The following is an 18,219-nucleotide window of genomic DNA, read 5'->3' as shown; positions in this document are numbered from 1 at the left end:
CCTACACAAAATGTTTATTACAAGTAACTTATATGGGCAGGGATTCCATTTGTGGGTTTTTTAATGTTTCTTGCTCTTGGAAGGTATGTGTGAGAGGATATGAGAAGTGGTAAAACATTTAGTGAGACTTTAATATTCCACTTAAGTTTCAGGTTCCTTTTACACTTCATGTCAGCAATTACAATTACATATTAGGAGACTGTTCAAAGGACTGTTCAGACTAAATAAGATGATCAGTGTGCTCTTACAGAAAGAAAAGAAGATACCTTTTTACATCAGCCACAAAGAAATACCTCTTTGCTTGCAAAGTTGCAAACAGATCTGCTTTTAGACACTTTGTGTCTTAAGTTTTTAAAACAGCTTTTACTTGGGATGTCTCTTCAAAAGCACCATCTAAACCATGCCCTTCATTCAGTTTCTCAAATTTGAGAAGTGTTTTTGGCTGTATGCCACTAAAGCAGTGTGATTTTCTAATAGATATTTAGTTTCAGTCCATAAACACAACCACCTCCAAATCTTCTCACTTGAACAAGGACCTTTGCATGACTCTTGCATTGCTAGAAAAGCCCATGCATGAGGAGTCATTTCACAAGGGCAGTTTGCTTGGCCTTGAAACTCTCTGGGCCTGTAGTTCCCAAGCTAGGAATCTTTTCCAGAACCATAGAGGTGTACTCAGCATGAGACATGCAAAGGCACTGGGTTGAAAAGCTAAAGGGAAGAGCCATCAGTCTTACTGTGACCAAGATGTGTGACCATCCAGTTGCTGCAGGGCACTGTTATCTGTTGGTTCAGAAGAGTTTGGGACCCCAGGGCAGTCACAGACATCTCATTCAAGATGTGAAGTTCTGTGAGCCTCAGCAAAAATCATTTGCCAGGTGCACTTAAGCACCTTCTCCCTTTGAAAGGAGCACAAACCAACAGCATAAAGACCTTTCCCTTTATCTAATTCTCCATCCCCAAAGCTGGCAGTCACTGCAGCTGAAACCACCCTGCTTAGGGAGAGTGCAGCAGAGTTCCTTAGTGCAAGTTAAGCTTGGTTGAGCTTCAGTGAGGATTCTAAGGCACAAAAACCATCACTAGCCCAGGAAATCACCAGATTTCCAAATAATCCCCACACCACATCACAGTATGGTTCTTAGAAAGTGCTGGTTAGTTCCCTGTCACATCTGGAATAGCTTTTTAATTGAATAATTCCAAATGCAGAGCAGGTGAGGGATTCCACTGAGATTTAGAAACTGGCAATGTTTGCAATTACTGTTTGTAACTTGGCTGCCCCCAGAGAGACAGAATTCAAATACAAATGATTTCCAGGCTTCATTCATCATTTGGCAGTGCTGAAGAGAGTCATGTGTCAAGACAATAGCTGAATATCAATACATCAAAAAGATGTGCAAAGAGTTGATTACCCTTCCTCCCACCCCCTTTTCTGCAGCTCATAGGAACCCATCAGGTTTCACTCCCCCATGTCAGAGGACACAGAGAGGCAGCACTACAGCCACAAGGCAGCACTTAAACATCAGCATTGATGTGGGTTTGAAAATTACTTCTTAAGAGCTTTTGCTCCCATGCTGAGCAATCTTCCTGTTATTCCTGGGGCTCTCTTTTGGGCTGGGGTTTTCCACAGCTGACACATTTTTGTTCACCTGGGTTTCTAATGAGTTATCCTTTTTTTTTTTTTCTTTTAGAGTCTGAGTTCAGAAGGAAAAGGAATAAGCAGAGCTGTAGCTGAGACAGCACTTGTACTAAAGTATTCTTTAACCACTTAAGTGTCACCTGAAGAGGTAGGGAAACCTCTCCCTCTTACATGGAACATATTTAAATTTCTGCTACTAAACATGAATGAGGGCATCACATTCCAGAAAGGCCAACTGTTCAGTACCTCTTCCCTTCAGACCTGTGACCTCTTTTCACACAGCAGCTTTGCTTAGGTTACTTCAAGAGAAATGCAGGGTTTCTCTTCCTTCCAGTGCTACTCCTCACCCCTAGAACTAACACAAGTACAAGGGATGGGAAACAACCCAAAAACACATCCATTTGAAGGCATTTTACTTTCTCCATTTTCATTATTTTTTAATGCCTGTATCTGTCTCATGTATTCTTTATAAAAAGTTCAGTAAAGCCTTGGCCACAGAACATCTAACATGCACAAAAACTATTCCTGAAAATCAAGTTTTCCTCTCTTTGGAGAAAGCCTGGTGGGAAACACAAACCCATCTGTTAGAAGAAACAATTTTGACAGCACGAGCCACACAAACGGATAGAAATCTCCTCTCCTCCTCTAAGTTAACTTATTTACTATATGTAGATCTCTTATGCTGAGACAGAAATAAACACAAAGTCATGAATCCTTAACAAATAACTTCTTGTAAGAAGGCTGCTCCCTTTGGCCTTGCTGCATGGAAATTCCTTTCATGCACACAGCAACTTGCTACTGAACATTTGGAAACATTTTCATGACAAAGCAAATAGAAAAGTGGCTGGGTAGCAAGAATGTTCTTCCAGTCTCTGTACCAGCTTGTGATGGTGATCTCATGGCTTAATAAAAACACAATAAAGCATGTCCAGGGCTTGGTAACTGGCTGTGGCTTTGGGCCAGGCTATATTTCTGGGTTTCTGAAAAAGTCCTCTGAGTTACACAGGTACTTAGCCCTTTTCTGCTCTCAGATAAGTGTCAAAGAACATTTTTAACTGCATCAGATCAAAGATGTACAAAAGTTTAAAAAAACATGTACAAGGAAGCTCTCTAGAATATAACAGTGGAAACCCCACTAGGTCCATGGCTGTGCCACAATCCATGTCTGGGGAGCAGTGCCTTTCCCAAAGGAGCAGCAAGGAATTACCTGGGGCCTTCTCAGCAGTGCAAGCATTTTTGGTAAGCTGTGGGCAGACACAGCAAGTTCCCTGCCTCGCTAAAAAGTGCTGTGTGAGCAGGTCACTGCAACCCACGTTCATGTTGTGCTAAGATAAGAGAGATTGTGTTGTGTTAAGATAACTTGTTTTGACATCCAGCCATGGTGTTGCGCTTGGCGAGCCCATCACGCCTACAGGTGTCAGATAAAGACAAGGACAAGCTGTAAATGTCACCCTTTGTACTTTGTTGTGTCCAGTTCAGTTGCAATCAACCCATGGGGGGATTTGGAGCATAGACAGACAGAGGCATGTTTGGCTTAGGAAGTTGGAAGCTTAGGGGGAAGGATTTTAGCTTGAGGAATTGCTTATTACTTCCCTTCCAGACCTTGTAGGTTCATCTTAGCTGGCATGTAGGCTTTGCTTCCCAGTAAGGGAGTAATTCCTTCAAGAACAGATCACCAGAATTCCTTCATCATGTATAAATAAGTCGCCTCTGAAACTACCTCATGGCACTGACTGAACCTCCTCAAGCATCCTGCTGCCCACATGGTGTGACATCCTGGAGAGCAGCAACCCCTCATCCAGCACCCTGTCAGTGTCCCTACAGAAGTGGAAAAGTCAGCAGAAGAAAGGCTGTGAGGTTTATGTGAATTTATTTTGTGAAGAGTGTGACACAAATTAACCTGTCCTGTGCATGAAACCTTAATCTCTTGGCTTGTGAACAGGCTTAGTTCCTTCTGATTTCACTACAGAGTACCCCAAAATTTACCAGAATGAAAGAAGTGAAGAGAAGGGAAGATTTCCTGTGCTTGACCTCAGACGCAGTCACTGGCAGCCCCCTGACCTGGGGAGCTCCAGCAGCCCCTGAGCCTGGCAGGGGCTGCAGCTGGGGCAGCAGGAGGGAGGAGGAGATCCTGGTTTGCTAACCCTGAACTTCTGGGAGCCCCTCTAGGAAGTGACCTTTGCTTGGTACTGTGTTGAATGCCCACTCCTGCCTCTCCCAGAGCTGTGTTTGACAGGTAGGGACTGTACAGAGAAGTCAAGCAGACAAAGACACCCATGGGGACAAGTCCTCCTGGGACAGCTGTTTATTCCCACCTCTGGGACCACACAAAGCACCCAATGCACTTTCCACCCACGTGCCACTGACACAAAACCATCAGCAAATGTGTCTTCACAAGCCCCGAGACAGAGGGGGTGGAGAGCCAGAAAAGCAGGGAGGGAAGTTGTTTCATTCCCAGCCAAGTGACTCAGAGGAACCAGAGGCCAGAGGAATCTGCTGCCAGCTCAGGGCAGCCCCTGGGCATCCTGTCTCCTGTGCAGACAGGCTCACACACCCACAGGGGGAACACTGCCCCAGGCAAGGGCTCAAGGAAAAAATGACAACTGATACCAAACCAGGGGCTACACAAGGCACCCAAGGGGGACTGGAAAAAAGGGAGAAGCCAGACATCATCCCACATGGATCTACTCATTCCCTCAAGGCAGCAGAATCAGGAGAGGATCTTTGCAATTGAGAAAGTATGCTTGCATTGCACCACACACAGCTTTTCAACACAGCTCAGCAAAGAAGCATGGCTGGGGAATGAGAGGATATTTTAACATAGCAAAAGTTGTGTGTTTGTCATGAAACAAGTCACACTTCTGTAGGTACAGGCAGTCCATGAATTCATACACCCTTTTGAAAATAAAAGGTCCTCATTACATATAGGTAGACAGAAAACAGGTGAAAACATGCACTTTTGGCAAAACACACTCACTCAGGAAATAATCTCCAGGTTAAACAAGTTCATAAATAATTCTGATACAATTAGTCATTTATAGAGGCTGAAAAGAGCAATTCTTACCATCAATCTTCCCAAATAATTGCCAAATAATGTTAAATCATTTGCAGCAATGAAGTTAACAACTTGGATTTCCTTCCTGTATTGCCTCCAGGTTACAAGCACCAGAAAGATTCACTGAACATACAGATAATGCAGTTTTGCATGGTATGTCCTGTGCCACACCTTAACACTCAGGATTTAATAAGCATGACACTCCCCAGGTAGAAAGGAAGGATGGATGTGGAACCTATATGTGTACTACTCACATTACCACACAACATCATTGTTTAGTTTCAAAAAAAAGAATTAAAATATTGATACAGTCATGAAGAAACCAACCCAAGCAAAAAGAGGATTCACAAATGCTGCTCTCTTTAGTAAGAACAGACACAAACTATCTGAACTTAGGGCAGATGCTTTCTCCCTTTGCAGAGAATGATAAGCAGTGACTGAAGGCTATTGGGACCATACACCAGCCTAAGCCATAGAAACCTTCACTTAAAATCAGCAAATGTCATTAAAAAAAGAAATCTCCAGTAAAACCTGACTCACCTGTCTGCCAGGCAACCCCCAGAGCCCCAGCCCCTGTCCCTGCCCAGGCATTTCCATGTGCACTGAGGGTCCCCTCCCCTCCAACCATCCCCAGCTGCTGGGAATTCACACCTCCTCTCAGAACTTCTGGAAACAGCTGTGTCCTCAAGAGGTGTCAAACTGAGCTGCTCAGCATGATGGAAACTCCTAATGAGGACCTCAGCTCTTCACTGGATCTCATCTCTTGTGTTCACCACACATTTTCTGCACATTTCCCTTCTCCAAATGAGAGACTTCTCTGTAAATAGAATTCTTGCCATCCAGACTGTAGCAAGAACTTCCAAATAAAGGTGAAAAGTAGTTAAATCATCCAGCTCAGCATGGAAAAGGGCAGTGAGGAAATAGAATTTAAAGGGGTTTGATATGCAGCAGCCAAGTGCAGCTTCCAGAATTACTTGAGACTGTACATGACAGATGCAAAATCTCTGAAACACACTCTCCTGGCCCAAAGAAGAACTATTTCCTTCTGATACTGTCTCATGGTAATGAACAACCCTCATGGTCTTCCCACTTGGAACAAGGAGCATTCCTGTTTTCTTTATAAATAAATAAAACCTCTGTCTTCACCTCTTCCTTCAGACCTAACACACATCTTGCCCACCTACCTGTTGGTTACAGACACGTGTGGCCTTCTGAAGCCATTCTGCCTGCAGGAATGTGACCATTTTGGTCGTGCTGATGCTTACAGCATGCTCTCCTAAAAAAAATTCACTGACTGGAATTAGTTATTAGTTCTGCAGTTTGGGAGCTTTGTTTCAAGATTCGGGGACATTTTGAAGGTAATTGTTAATGCTTCAAAAATAAAATAAGGGGTGCTTGAATCAGCCTCTTCCCCTCGATACCTTGGGAGCTGAGGTAGCTTGTTCAGCAGGAGGCACCTGCAAACCCAGCAGGTTAACAGCTGAACTTGGGATTTTTCAGTCAGCAATGTCTTACAAAGACATCTTCTGCACAGCAATCACCTTTGAGCATACCTGTAAGCAGGTGAGATCAGCATGCGTGATAAAAAGCCCAGGGAGTGTTTAAACTTCTTGTTTGAAGTGTGATAAGTTAAAAATGTCTATTTGTCTAAATTTCAGGGGAAAAAAAGAATCTACAAGGATTGGCAACAGGGTGGTCATGTCTTCATACTGAGCAAATAATGGTATGTCTGGGTATTGTGGGAATATTCCATGTTATATGTGGCAGTAAAAGGGTTTTGATTAACCAGGACTTGTTTGGGTGGGTATAAAAGTGACTCTTTCCCCTTGATTCTTTCTGCCTTTCACAGAAGAACCAAGCCCACCCCAGGCCCCTGCCAATCACCTGACAGTATGAACTGGAGAACAAGGATTTATGTTCTTTTCTTGGTGAGCCTCACTGTAGCCAAAGCCCTGCCCAGAAGTTCTCAGGACATAGGTAAGAACAGATTTCATGGGTTTACTCCATTCTTTTGCATAGTACTGATGGCTGCAACTTTGCATGCATGGTTATTTGCAGCTTATATTGCCACTGAATATTTTTCTTATGGGTGAAAGGAGTGCAGCAGAACTGGATCTGTATCATCATTTTTTTTTTAAATCAGCCTTAGATGTGTTGCTGCTTTATGGCTTGAGAAGCTGTGCAGAGGGCAGGGGTGTGGGTGATTACTGAAAGGCTGTTGAAGGGTCATTTAACCCACAGGCTTAGAATCAGGATGCTCTGCTGATTTTAAGTACTCTGAAAGCTGCTGGAGTACAGCCTGTGGTTGTTCCAGACTCCCTCCATAATCCATGAGGAAGTGAGACAGGGAAGTACCAAAAGATCTGCTCCTTTTTTCCATCTTTTTAACTTTCAAATGCACTAAATGACCCAACAGTGTAAACCAGGACTGATGTTTGTGGCTGTTATTGCATGTCATCATCTCAGTTGCCACCTCTGCATAACCTGGAGAGAGAAGCTGCCTTGTTGATCCTTTTATCCTGATCTCAGCCCCCCTGCCGTGAGGGTCAGACAGCAGCATTTTGGGTTGTGAAAATCATTCTCTCAGAGTATTCTCTGACAAAGAAACACAACAAATCACTGCATCTAAGTAAGGCAGTGGTGATGGAAGAATATTAGCTCATGATTTTCACATAGATTTGCCACGTCTGCTTTCCTCTGGGCCAGTTCATGGCATGGACAGAAGGATGCAGCTCTGCAAGTTTCTGAGGAGCGTTGCCTACCAAGGTAGCCTGCATGTGTCTCACCTTTTCTGGACAGAAAATCCTTCACCAACAGGCAAAGAGTGGGCAGGCACACCTTTAAGTAGCTAAGGCAAGGCTAAAAGGTGTTTTGTAAGGTGCCTACTTAACCATGAGAAGTGCACCAGCAAGGTAGCTGAATGCCCTCCAGGGCTGACTGTTCCTCCTGGCAACACTTGAGGTAGGCAGGGAAATGATCTTGGCCCTGGTGTAGGGTTGGTGACAAACAAACAGTGCCACATCCTACAGGAAGGGCAAGCTTCTGTCTTTCCACCCCAGTGCTGCTGTCCTGGGCACACAATTATCTTTCTCCAAGATTCCAGTACCAAAACCAAGCAAGTAAATAGAAAAAAAAACATTGAATGAATCATTTACTAAACATTTTTTTAATTCAAATTATCTTGTTTCTCAGAGTTAAAACCCAGCATTGTCCAACGTTTCTCCCAGCTGCAGGAGAAGAATTTCAAAGCCATGTAAGTTGTCCAGGTAAAGCCTCTCCTTGTAAATCTGCTGCCACTGAGCATCCTTGTCTCACTTGGGAAGCAGCATTTACCATGGGCCAAGCACTCAGCCCTCCTGCCAGCCCTGCCAGCTCTGCCCAGGGTGACACAAATCCTCTCACTGTCTCTCCCATGGAGGTCACACAGTTGGGTTTTAGGGAGCCAGGGACAGGTTTAATGCTGTGTGTTCTTCTCCCAGTGCCATGGTCATGTTTGCTCAGTATGTGCAAGGAGGCACGTTTGGCAAAACACTTCAAATGGCTGAAGATGTCACAGCCCTTGCCAAGAAGTGTGCTGCTGCCACCAGGGACAACCCAGACTGTCTGAAGCCTTTGGTAAGCAATTTCTGCTTCTAATGTGGCAAATATTTTCAGAAGGGATTTTTAATTTCAGAGCCCTGGTGTGTGTTCTTCCAGAGAGACATGAAGATGCTATGAAGAGGCTTCCTAGTGTAGGTGTCTTTGGCCTTACTGATTCTCATTCTCCAGGCTCCCAGCCATAAGGCCTCTCAAAATAAGTGGAGGAAAACAAAGCCCTGCCTCCTCCTACCACCCATATTTAGAGCAGCTTTTGAAAACCTTGAACTGTCTTTCTAAAAGTTGTTCAGAAAGTTTTGCTTTTATGGCTGGTAAAAGAAAATTGAGAATTTGATGTGATGTTTGTAGGATCTGCTCCACCCCAGGAGCTGACAGGCCTGGCTTCTGATGGGGTCTGCAGGCACAGTTTTGGAGCTGACAGATTGAATGATGACACACAGGTTGTTCAGAGGAGTAAACTGGAATCCTCACACAAATTAACTCTTCTCTGATTTTTCACAGAACAAGATTTTCCTTGACACAATATGCCAGGAGGAAAATCTTCCCAGGTTTGCTGAGTGCTGTGCTAAAAAGGATCCTGAACGAAACGACTGCTTCCTCTCCCTTAAAAACTCATCAGGAGGCTTCATCTCACCTTTTGAAAGGCCAAATGCTGAAGCTGCCTGCAGAAATTATTCACAGCACCAGCATCCATTGACAGGATAGTAAGTGACTCATGTACTTGTCTCTTAGAGATGACTGTTAGGAGCTCAGAGACAGCAAATGCAGTATCAACCAAACCATTTCAATCTAAGGTGCTCTGTAAACTCATGTTCATTTTTATTCCCTAATCTGAATTATTTGCTTAATTCCTCTAGCTGTAATTATCATCATGTTCTGCCACCTCCTGCTTTGGATATAGGTCTGAAACACAAACAATACATGGCCTGTTTAATGTAGTCTTTGTAAAGAACTCATCTGAAACCAAGGGCCTCCCTTTAGCCTTTAAAAGTGGAACTTCTTCTTCCAAGCAGAAGTTTTGCTGCCTCCAAGCCAGAACTGGATTTGAGATTTTAATTTCCAGGAAAATGTCAGGGCCACCAGAATTCTCCAAGATAAACACCACACTGTACAGCTTCTTGTTAGGGCAGAAAACCAATCAGTTTTAGAAGATGTCATTTTAACAGATAACAGATGCTGCAGTAACAACATTACCCCCTGCATGTAGGGACTTACCCCAAAACTAAAGACACTTTTCTTTCTGCTTTAGTTTTATCTATGAGGTTTCCAGGAGACATCCTTTCCTCTATGCCCCAACAATCCTTTCTGTTGCTCTTGGGTATGAGGAGATGATGAAAAGCTGCTGTGGGAGTGCTGAAGGCCCCACTCACAACCTGGAGGAATGCTTCCAGAGACAGGTAAGCAGGGGCAGGCTTTCTGGTTAATTAATGTGCCCCCAGGGACCTTTCTAGAGCTAAGGAGTGAAGCAGAGGTAGCAGCCATTTCTTTTACATCTGAACCTGATACTAGAATTCACCTTGGTTCCTTCCCCTGAACACTCACCTGAAAGTCTGAAAGGGTCCTGTGGCTGCTTTCCACACACCACTTACTGAAGGCTGCTGACAGCACAGCCAGCACAGCAGTTGGTGCATGTGGCAGCTTGGCCAGCATCCCCCTCCCCCTGTCTGTGTAAAAATCAGCAGTTTTCACATGAAGTGGTGTCTTTTCTCTCCTTCCACTTCCATGGTCTGCATCTTTTTCCTCCCAGGCACCAAAGGTGGTGAAGCCACTAAAAGAAGATGGCCTGAGGCAGGAACACACATGTGGGATCTTGAAGAAGTTTGGAGAAAGGACCCTGAAGGCCCTGTGAGTCTTCCCCCTGCTGTCATCACTCTGACCTGAAGGATGGCTCCACACCCCAAAGAGCAGCCATGTCCTTTTTGTGTGAGGTCACCAGTGGCATCCAGCAAGGAAGGGAGATGAGGAGCACAGATCTGTGCATGACAGCAGTCAGCATGTCCTCACTGACAGCCACTGCCTTTCAAAACCTAAACCCAAAGTCTGTAAGGCAGGTACCTCTGTGGTGGCAGTTGGACTCACTGTGAGAAAACAGAGCACAGACCTCTTAAGCATTCTGGACACAAGGTGGCTCCTGGAATTTCAAGCCCACTTACCACATTTCTTTCCACCATCCCACAACGAAATCCACCTGGGGTCCTTAGAAAACTCTTACATTTCAGTTATTGGCTTCAGGGGACATTTATTTGTTAACTTCAGTGGGAGCAAGGAGAGTCCATTCCAGAGCACTTTGGATACCCCCTCCACAAAACAACAATGATACTAACCACAGCCTCACACTCAGTATAAACAATAACTATATATATATATAACAATAACTTTTTTTTTCCTCTTTGTTGTAGGAAACTTGCTCAGATAAGCCAAAAATTCCCTAAAGCTGATTTTGTCACTGTGAGCAAACTTGTGGTGGATATCTCTGACATGCACAAGGTCTGCTGCCGTGGAGACATGCTGGACTGCATGCATCATAGGGTAAAACTTGGCTGACATTTCAGTGTTTGCAGAAATCAGATGCATTTTTTGGTGGGTGTTTTCAGATTTTTTTTTTCCTGCCATGCTGTACTGGTTGCTCTCCAAAACTGGAGCTGAAGTTGCTATTCCCATTTGGCTTTCCCTGGGCAGAAAGATCACTTTGTGACTACACTGCCTGAACACTCCACAGCCTTCCCTGCAGCTCTCAGCTCTGCTGGGTATTTTCTGTACAGTTTTTGGCAGAAGACAGCATCTGCCTGTCCTCCAACACACCAAATCCATGAGAGAGCCAGCCACCTCTTCTCTTTGGGAGTCTCTTTCTCTGTCTCTAAAAGGGAAATTAAAACCACTGATCAAAAAACCCAAAAACAAAACAAAAAAACCCCACCTAATTCTGGTAAAATAACCCTTTGTTTGTTTGTTTTTTTCTTTGCAGGAAGAGATTCTACACTACGTCTGCACCAACCAAGACATCCTTTCAAGTAAAATTAAGAAGTGCTGTGAAAAGCCTCTGTTACAGAGAAGTGAATGCATAGTGAATGCAGAAAATGATGACAAACCTGCAGGCTTGTCCCCCCACGTCAGGGAGTTTATAAAGGACAAAGGAGTCTGTGAGCGTTTTGCCCAGGAAAAAGATACACACTTAGCCAGGTAACGTGGCCCTTCCTCTCCTCTCCAGCTGTGCTGTTCCAGCAGTGGGGACAGCAGGGGACAGTGAGGGTGTCAAAGCTCCTCAGCCTCAGGTTTGTCTCCTGCTGGAGGGCAGGGGATGCTGGGCAGGTTGAGCTTAGCAAAGCACCACTCAGCAGGAACAGGGCATGGGTGTTAATCCACAGACAAAACTGAGGAAACACATGAAATTCAGGTGCTATCAGCTCTGGTCTCAGGCCCAAAATACAGCTTTGAGCCCCTCCTTAGTGAGAATTCAAAAGCATTTGTTTAAGCCAGACTCACCTCTTGATCCAAAGAGGGTTGGTCCATTTCTGCTCCAGCTGTGTCCCTTTGAGCAGTGAAACCCCCATCCTACCTGTAGGGACCTGGGGCAGCAGCACCAAGTCCTAAAGGCAGAGCAGTCCCTACAAATAACCAAATAAAAATAATCAAATAACATCCATCACCTCAGCTGATGGAGAGTGCAGCTCACAGGGTGGGCACAGCTCCTGAGGAGAGGGACTGCTGCAGCAGAGCTCAGCTTTTCAGCATCTCCTTAGAAATAGGTCACTTACTGGGAATTCTTATCATTTAGACAGGATAAAAACAGAGCAAAAGCCCAAGTCCCACAAAGCTCTGAGCTTTGTTTCCCCCCCCAGGACTTGCTCAGGCAATGCTGGGCTGGATCCTGTGAGCTGCTGGGAGCCTCTCCCTGTTCCACTGTGGTGTCAGCAAAACAATACCAAAGTCACCCCCTGCCCTTACCTTGAGGGCCTTTGTCTGGACTGAGCTCTCATTCCTGACACTCCCCACCTTGCAGGTTTCTGTACGAGTATTCCAGGAGACACCCGGAGTTCTCTGCTCAGATGCTGCTAAGGATTGGGAAGGGCTATGAGGATCTGCTGAAGGAGTGCTGCAAGCCTGGGCTGCCAGGAGACTGCTGCAGCAGAGGGGTGAGTGCTGCAGGTCACTGCTCCAGGGCTGGAGCTCCTGTAACAAACCCTGCAAGGCCTGACTGATTCCCCTGGGGAAAAGGCATCACTGGAACCTCTGCAGCCTTCCCTTGGGAGGCAATGTGCCCCAGAGACAGAGATGCTGGGGCAAAGGGATGGAGCAAACATTTCCATGAGCCCTGCTCTCTGCTGGGCTCCCCAGCAGTGCCAGGTACCCTCCTGCAAATGGGAAAGGAGCTTATGGGTATTGTCTAATGAAATATATAAATATAGATCTCACAGATATATAAAATAAGTTATGGGGCACCCCATGCCTCAGGCCTAGCCTTCCATCAGTGATACAAAATTCAGTATTTCCAGGGGCCTGAGAGTGGACATTTACCCCACTGAGGCAGTTTGCAGAGGTTTCAGATGGATGAGGACAATTAAAAATGGGCAGCATGTGTCAGGGGAGAGGGAGCTGGAGATACCCAGGCCTGGCCAGAGGGAAGGCAGAATGCCCTCCTGCCTCCTGAGTCAATGACTCCTCAAATTAATTTTTTTCAGGAGGAAGAACTGAAGAAACACATTTATGAAACTGAGAGTGTCATGAAGACAAGCTGTGACATTTACAAGCAGAAAGGAGATTACTATTTCCAGAATGAGTATTACTTTTATACATTGCTTACATTGCTCCTGTACAGCTGGGCACAACTGGGGCTGGGCCAGGAGTCTCAAAAAACATTGGCCAAAAGATACCACTTGAATATTTGTACCAATGTTTTAATGGCTTCCAGAATATTTTTATTTTTTCCAAGACAGCAGTCTGGCATCTCATGAGGTCTCTCCTTAACCTAAGTCAGGAAGCAGGGACGTGGCAGCATGATCCACCTCCCACCCATGTGTCCTCACATGTTCTCACTTCAGAGCTGCATTTTGAGCCATCAGCTGTAAGTTAAGAGCCATCAATTTGGCCAGAAGGCAGCATCTGCCTGTCCTCCAACACACCAAAGACACAAAGGTGCTGTGTCTTCTGCTAAAGCCTTTGCTCCCTCCAGCTCCTGCAGCAGATGCAAACATTAACAATTGTACCAGAACTCTGCCTGCAGCCCTCAGAGCAGCAGGGCAGGAGCTGACCCAGGCACTGAGCAGGCAGAAGCCTCCTGGAGGAACTCTGGCCCTGGTTTGCACTGCTAACAAGCACGTGGATAACTTAAAGTTTGTCAGCAATCCCAACCACACCTCCAAACTTCCTCTGTACCCAAAGCCAGGCTTCACCCCCCCTCCTCTGGGGAGACCCATTGGGCTTTTTGCACTCCCAAGCATGGTTGATCTTTGAAAGGCCTCTGCACCCAGAGGTTTCCAGCAAACCCAGTGGGGCTGGTGCTGCCTGTTGGGTCAGTGGTTAAGGTTTTCTTGGGTTAATAAGCACAATTTTTTAAGGAGAAAAACCAAAAAAATTGAACTTTGAGCTTATCTTCTGCCCTCCTCCAGTCTGCCAAGAAGTCACTGGAGTTCAGTTCTGCTCTTACACAAGCTCCCTGCTCTCCAGGGGAATGAGTAACAGGGAAACATCTGTACCATCTGGCAAGAGGGGCCACCAACAGCCAGCTGCACTGCTACCATTAATTTTATTTGTTTAACCTGGTGAGAGGCTGGTCAGAAAAATGAGAACTCAGCCACACAGCATGGTACACTCTCCTCCCTCAGCAGATGAGCACCCTGCTCAGCCCTGCCCTTGCACCACGGGGTTTTCCCTGGGGTCTGGCTGGAGCTTTACACACCTGAAGGCAGTGGCTTGCTCACTGCTGCCTGGTGGAGCAAAAGCACCAATCCCAAAGGGATTTTCATTTCAGGCTTCTCGTGAGCTTCACCAAGAAGATGCCTCAGCTGACATCTGCAGAGCTGATCAAATTCACCAAGCAGATGACTGCAGTTGGTTCCAAGTGCTGCCAGCTGAGCCAGGACAAGCTGCTGCCTTGTGCTGAGGAGAACGTGAGTGCTCTTCTGCCTTACCTTGGTCCTACCCATTTCTTGAAACTCTGCCACACACTCTGCTGGGTCCAAGAGCTCAGAGCACAGGTAGCTGAGGAAAACATTCCCTGAGCTGGCCTGCAGGTGGATTGCCATGCCTGCAGGGAGCAAAACTCAGCATCTTTCTCTGACACAAACTCAGCTGCAGGAGGCTGAGGAGGTCAGGCTGGTGTGAGGCAGTGTGCAGGGCTCTGAGTGGAAAGGCTCAGTGTGTGGGGCTCTGCTGTAAGAATTCTCCAGGCCCATGAGCCAGAGTATTTGGAAAGCTTCAGCTCTCCTCCAGCCCCCCGTGTTCAGGAGGAGCCAGACTCATCCCAGAAGCCCTGCTGCTGAGAACAGACCAAACAGGAGCAGGGCTTCATCAGGGACAGTTCCTAACACAGCATACTTTATTTTTATGAAAAATCTGAGCCAGTTTTGCACCAAGAAAAGTCAGCATTCAGCAGAAATATAAACTGTCATCTACCTTACAAATCAGATTTGGTTTAAAGGCTTAATTTTTTTTATAACTTTACTAAAAGCAGCATGAGATTCAGGGATTTTGGAACTTTAAAAAAATATGGAAAATCTCTTTTTTTTTTTCCACTTCTCTTGGTAAAGCTGGATCTTGTGCTTGGAGAAATCTGCAGAAGACACCTGACTGATCCTATAAACCCAGGAGTTTGCCACTGCTGTAGCAGCTCCTATGCTCTCAGGAGGCCCTGCATGGGGAAACTTGAAATCGATGAGACCTATGTGCCCCTGTCCTTGACTCCTGACCTCTTCACTTTCCATGAAGACTTGTGTACAGCTGAAGAGGAGAAGTTACAGCACAAGAAGCAGGAGTAAGAGATGCCTATTGACTCCCTTACCCCTTTCTTACTTACTCTTACCCTGGCAACACTCACCTTCCCCTTGCCCTTGGCTTCTTGATCTACACATGGCATGGGAAGCCAGCCAGCCAGCACCTCTCCTCTCAGGCCCAGTTTCTTCTGCAGTCAGGTTCAGCCTGCCTTGGACTAGAAGGAAGTTCTCTGATTCTGTGGTTCAGAGCCCCTCTCAGAGGCAGGGGGCTGCCCAAAGCCAGCAGCAGCAGAATCCTCTGCATGGAAAGGTTCCAGCAGAGCAAGGAAGCTGCTGCCTGAGGCACTGCACAGCTTCATGGCTCCACTTGGGATCATCTCCCAGACTGGGACAGCCCAAACATTTGTCCCCAGTCCACACACTCCTTCAGCCTCTGGAAAGTTCTGGTGTTTGGTTGCCTTGGTCAGAGAGACCTTGCATGCTGCCAACCTCCCCCCAGTCACTGCAAGGAAAGAAAACCTCTTTGACTGTTAACCTTCTGTTTGGTTTATCCATGGGTAGTGATGGTGGAACAGCAACAAAGCCATGGTGTGTTTCTCAGGGGAAAGGAGCACCTCATCATCATCATTGCTCCCTGCTGCAGTTACTCACCTGGCTGGTGACTCCAAATGAAATCCTTGTAGGAAGGCAGGACCAAAGCAGTGGCCTGGCAGGACTGGTGCTTGAGGAGTGCTCTCCAGCTTCCCAGGGCTCACTGTGCTTTGCTTTTCTTGCAGAATGCTGATCACCCTCATCAAGTACAAGCCCCAGCTCACCCAGGAGCAGCTGGGCTGGGTCACAGCTGCCTTCACTGCCATGAGGGAGCAGTGCTGCAGGGAAGAAAACCACCAGGAGTGTTTTGCAACAGAGGTACCATTTCTGTTCTCATCTGGATCAAAGTGGAAACACAGGGGATGTGCAAGAGAGTAAATTTCTCCACTAGCAGCAGAAACAAAGCCCAGCTAGGCAGAATTCCTGCAGTTACATTTCCAAAGGCAACCTTTCCTGCCTGCACAAGCAGCATGGCTGGCAGCTGAATGGTCACTGGAGAGTCCCAGGTTTATGTGCAGCACTTCATAGATACAGAGCTCAGCTACATCTGCTGCTTCTGGGGAGTTGCTGGGACTGGCACTGTTGAAGGATACAGGCAAAGGTCTTTCCATGGCTAACAGAACTTCTCTTGAAAAGTTCCTCTGCAACAGGGAGAAGGATTTATTGAAGTTTTAGGTCAGAGCATTTTTCCTGTTTATTCTCCTTTTCCCTGTTTTCCTCCTGCCTCTCCTCTGTTATTTTAGCTCACTGAACTTCACACCACAGAGCTACTTTGGCTTCCCTTTACCCTCCATCAAATCTGCTTTTGTCTGCCTCTCATCCCTCTCTCTTCAATGTATTCCTTAACTCAACTTTAACAAACTACCCACAACCCCCAAGCCTTGCTCTCTCTTCTCCTGAGTCTTGTCCTTGCTTTGCTTTCAATGATAAAACACAGCAAACCCTCTCTTTTCTTAATCAGGAATTTCCACCTCTGAATACAGCCAAACAGCACCTCTGCAAAGCACCATTGTCCTGGCTTTCCTAATAGAACTCTGTTTCAGTACTTTTAGGACAAAACCCAAATCTTCTCAGGTAATCTGAGCTGACCAGGAAAAGCAAAACTGCCACCACACTCTTTTAACTTGTTCACAAGCACATCATCTTCCTGACTCCCTTGGGTCACAGATATTTTGCTTTTTTTCAGGGTCCAGAGCTTATAAAAAGAAGTGAAAAAATGTTGTCAGGATAAAGAGCTGGCCTGGCACATCAGAAGCTACTTGCTGAGCCACCCAAGCCCCACAGACCTTGCAGTGAGCACATCTTGTCTAAATGGTCATGAAGTATCAAGAGGAACATGTGATTTGTCACAGGACAAAACCATTCCCTGGCTCCTTACTCACAAATCTAACAAAGTCTTGATAGTTCTCACCAGCTACAGCTCTGACACTCTGAGGGTGAAGGAGGTGCCTGGGGAGGAGCCATCCAGCTCCTCATCCTGCTGCTCACCCCCAGACCTCCCCTGGACATTCAACCTCTGTGTCCTGTTCAGGGGGGGAAGAAGCCTGTAGGTAAAATTCAGACCTGTCTCCTGTCCCTTTGACTCAAGATGATCAAGGATGTGTAAACCTTAAAGCAACCAACACAAGGAACTTCCAACCAGTCCAGGGAGGGGGGTTGTGCATCAACCACCCTGCACGGGTCAGCCCACAAGCACTGAGAGAAGGCACCAGGAGACTGTCAAGTCCACACTTCAGAGGGTTTGACACAAACAGCTTTTGGTTTTTTACATTCTTTTTTACGTTAAAAGAAATTAGAAGGTGTGTTAAAAATCATATGTCAAAAACAGTATGAAAAAACCAGAATAAAATACTTTGGCTTGGAGGAAAAGATTCTGAGGTGTCAGATTCCTTCAGTGGATGCAGTAGTGATCCTGGGAGCAGTGCAAAATACCTGTGAATTAATCACTGCCCAAACAAAGGGCTCATGCAACACAACCCCAGCTGAGAGCAGGTTCCAGAATCAGACTAAGAGGTTGCCCAAAGTGAATCCCATTGGGATTCATCCTGAACACCCTGCTGGACGTGAGGGATGTAAAGAGTGAGCTGAATTCACTAGATTTGTGGCTGACAGCAAGTGTGGCAAAGCCCTTTGCAACATGTTAAACGTCAGCATTATCTTGGTGAAAAAGAGAAATAACCAAGGAAAATACAGTTATGTCCCATGAGGACAAATACAATGTAGGGCATGGGTACAATTCAGCAGCTGAATTGTTTCATTTCAGTTTTTTTGTTTTAACATTTTGAAATTCTCAGCATTTGAACACAACTCAACCTGCAGCATTGCAGCACAGGAGAGCTGCTCACTAGGGAGCTGTGGAGGTACCAGAGCCCTTCCACAAGCTGACCAAGAGTCACCAGTGGTTGCTGCTGATT

At 46.0% G+C, this 18,219-nt stretch overlaps 1 protein-coding gene across 1 annotated transcript; it reads left to right on the top strand.

Moving 5' to 3' along the window:
* The first annotated feature begins 1,690 nt into the window (after positions 1-1,690).
* On the top strand, positions 1,691-17,640 carry LOC103531771 (alpha-fetoprotein). The gene is made up of 16 exons (XM_030449531.1): positions 1,691-1,781; positions 6,347-6,411; positions 6,538-6,665; positions 7,881-7,941; positions 8,168-8,303; positions 8,787-8,989; positions 9,535-9,682; positions 10,033-10,130; positions 10,685-10,814; positions 11,251-11,465; positions 12,286-12,418; positions 12,965-13,062; positions 14,254-14,392; positions 15,032-15,255; positions 15,991-16,123; positions 16,992-17,640. Exons 3-16 carry the CDS (start codon positions 6,581-6,583, stop codon positions 17,034-17,036), a joined length of 1,848 nt encoding a protein of 615 aa, XP_030305391.1. The 5' UTR covers positions 1,691-1,781; positions 6,347-6,411; positions 6,538-6,580; the 3' UTR covers positions 17,037-17,640.
* The last annotated feature ends 579 nt before the right edge of the window (positions 17,641-18,219 follow it).

Source organism: Calypte anna, chromosome 4A (assembly GCF_003957555.1).
Source record: "Calypte anna isolate BGI_N300 chromosome 4A, bCalAnn1_v1.p, whole genome shotgun sequence".
Lineage (NCBI taxonomy): Eukaryota > Metazoa > Chordata > Aves > Apodiformes > Trochilidae > Calypte > Calypte anna.
Note: the sequence above shows the minus strand (reverse complement) of the source record. Positions and strands in the feature narration are given on the sequence as shown.

What these genes read in the sequence shown, in the direction of transcription:
- LOC103531771 (XM_030449531.1), top strand. Translation starts at nt 6,581, where the DNA reads ATGAACTGGAGAACAAGGATTTATGTTCTTTTCTTGGTGAGCCTCACT. An exon ending in CAGCATCCATTGACAGGATA is followed by an intron (nt 8,990 to 9,534) that starts GTAAGTGACTCA and finishes TTTCTGCTTTAG; the next exon opens with TTTTATCTATGAGGTTTCCA. An exon ending in TGCCTTGTGCTGAGGAGAAC is followed by an intron (nt 14,393 to 15,031) that starts GTGAGTGCTCTT and finishes CTCTTGGTAAAG; the next exon opens with CTGGATCTTGTGCTTGGAGA.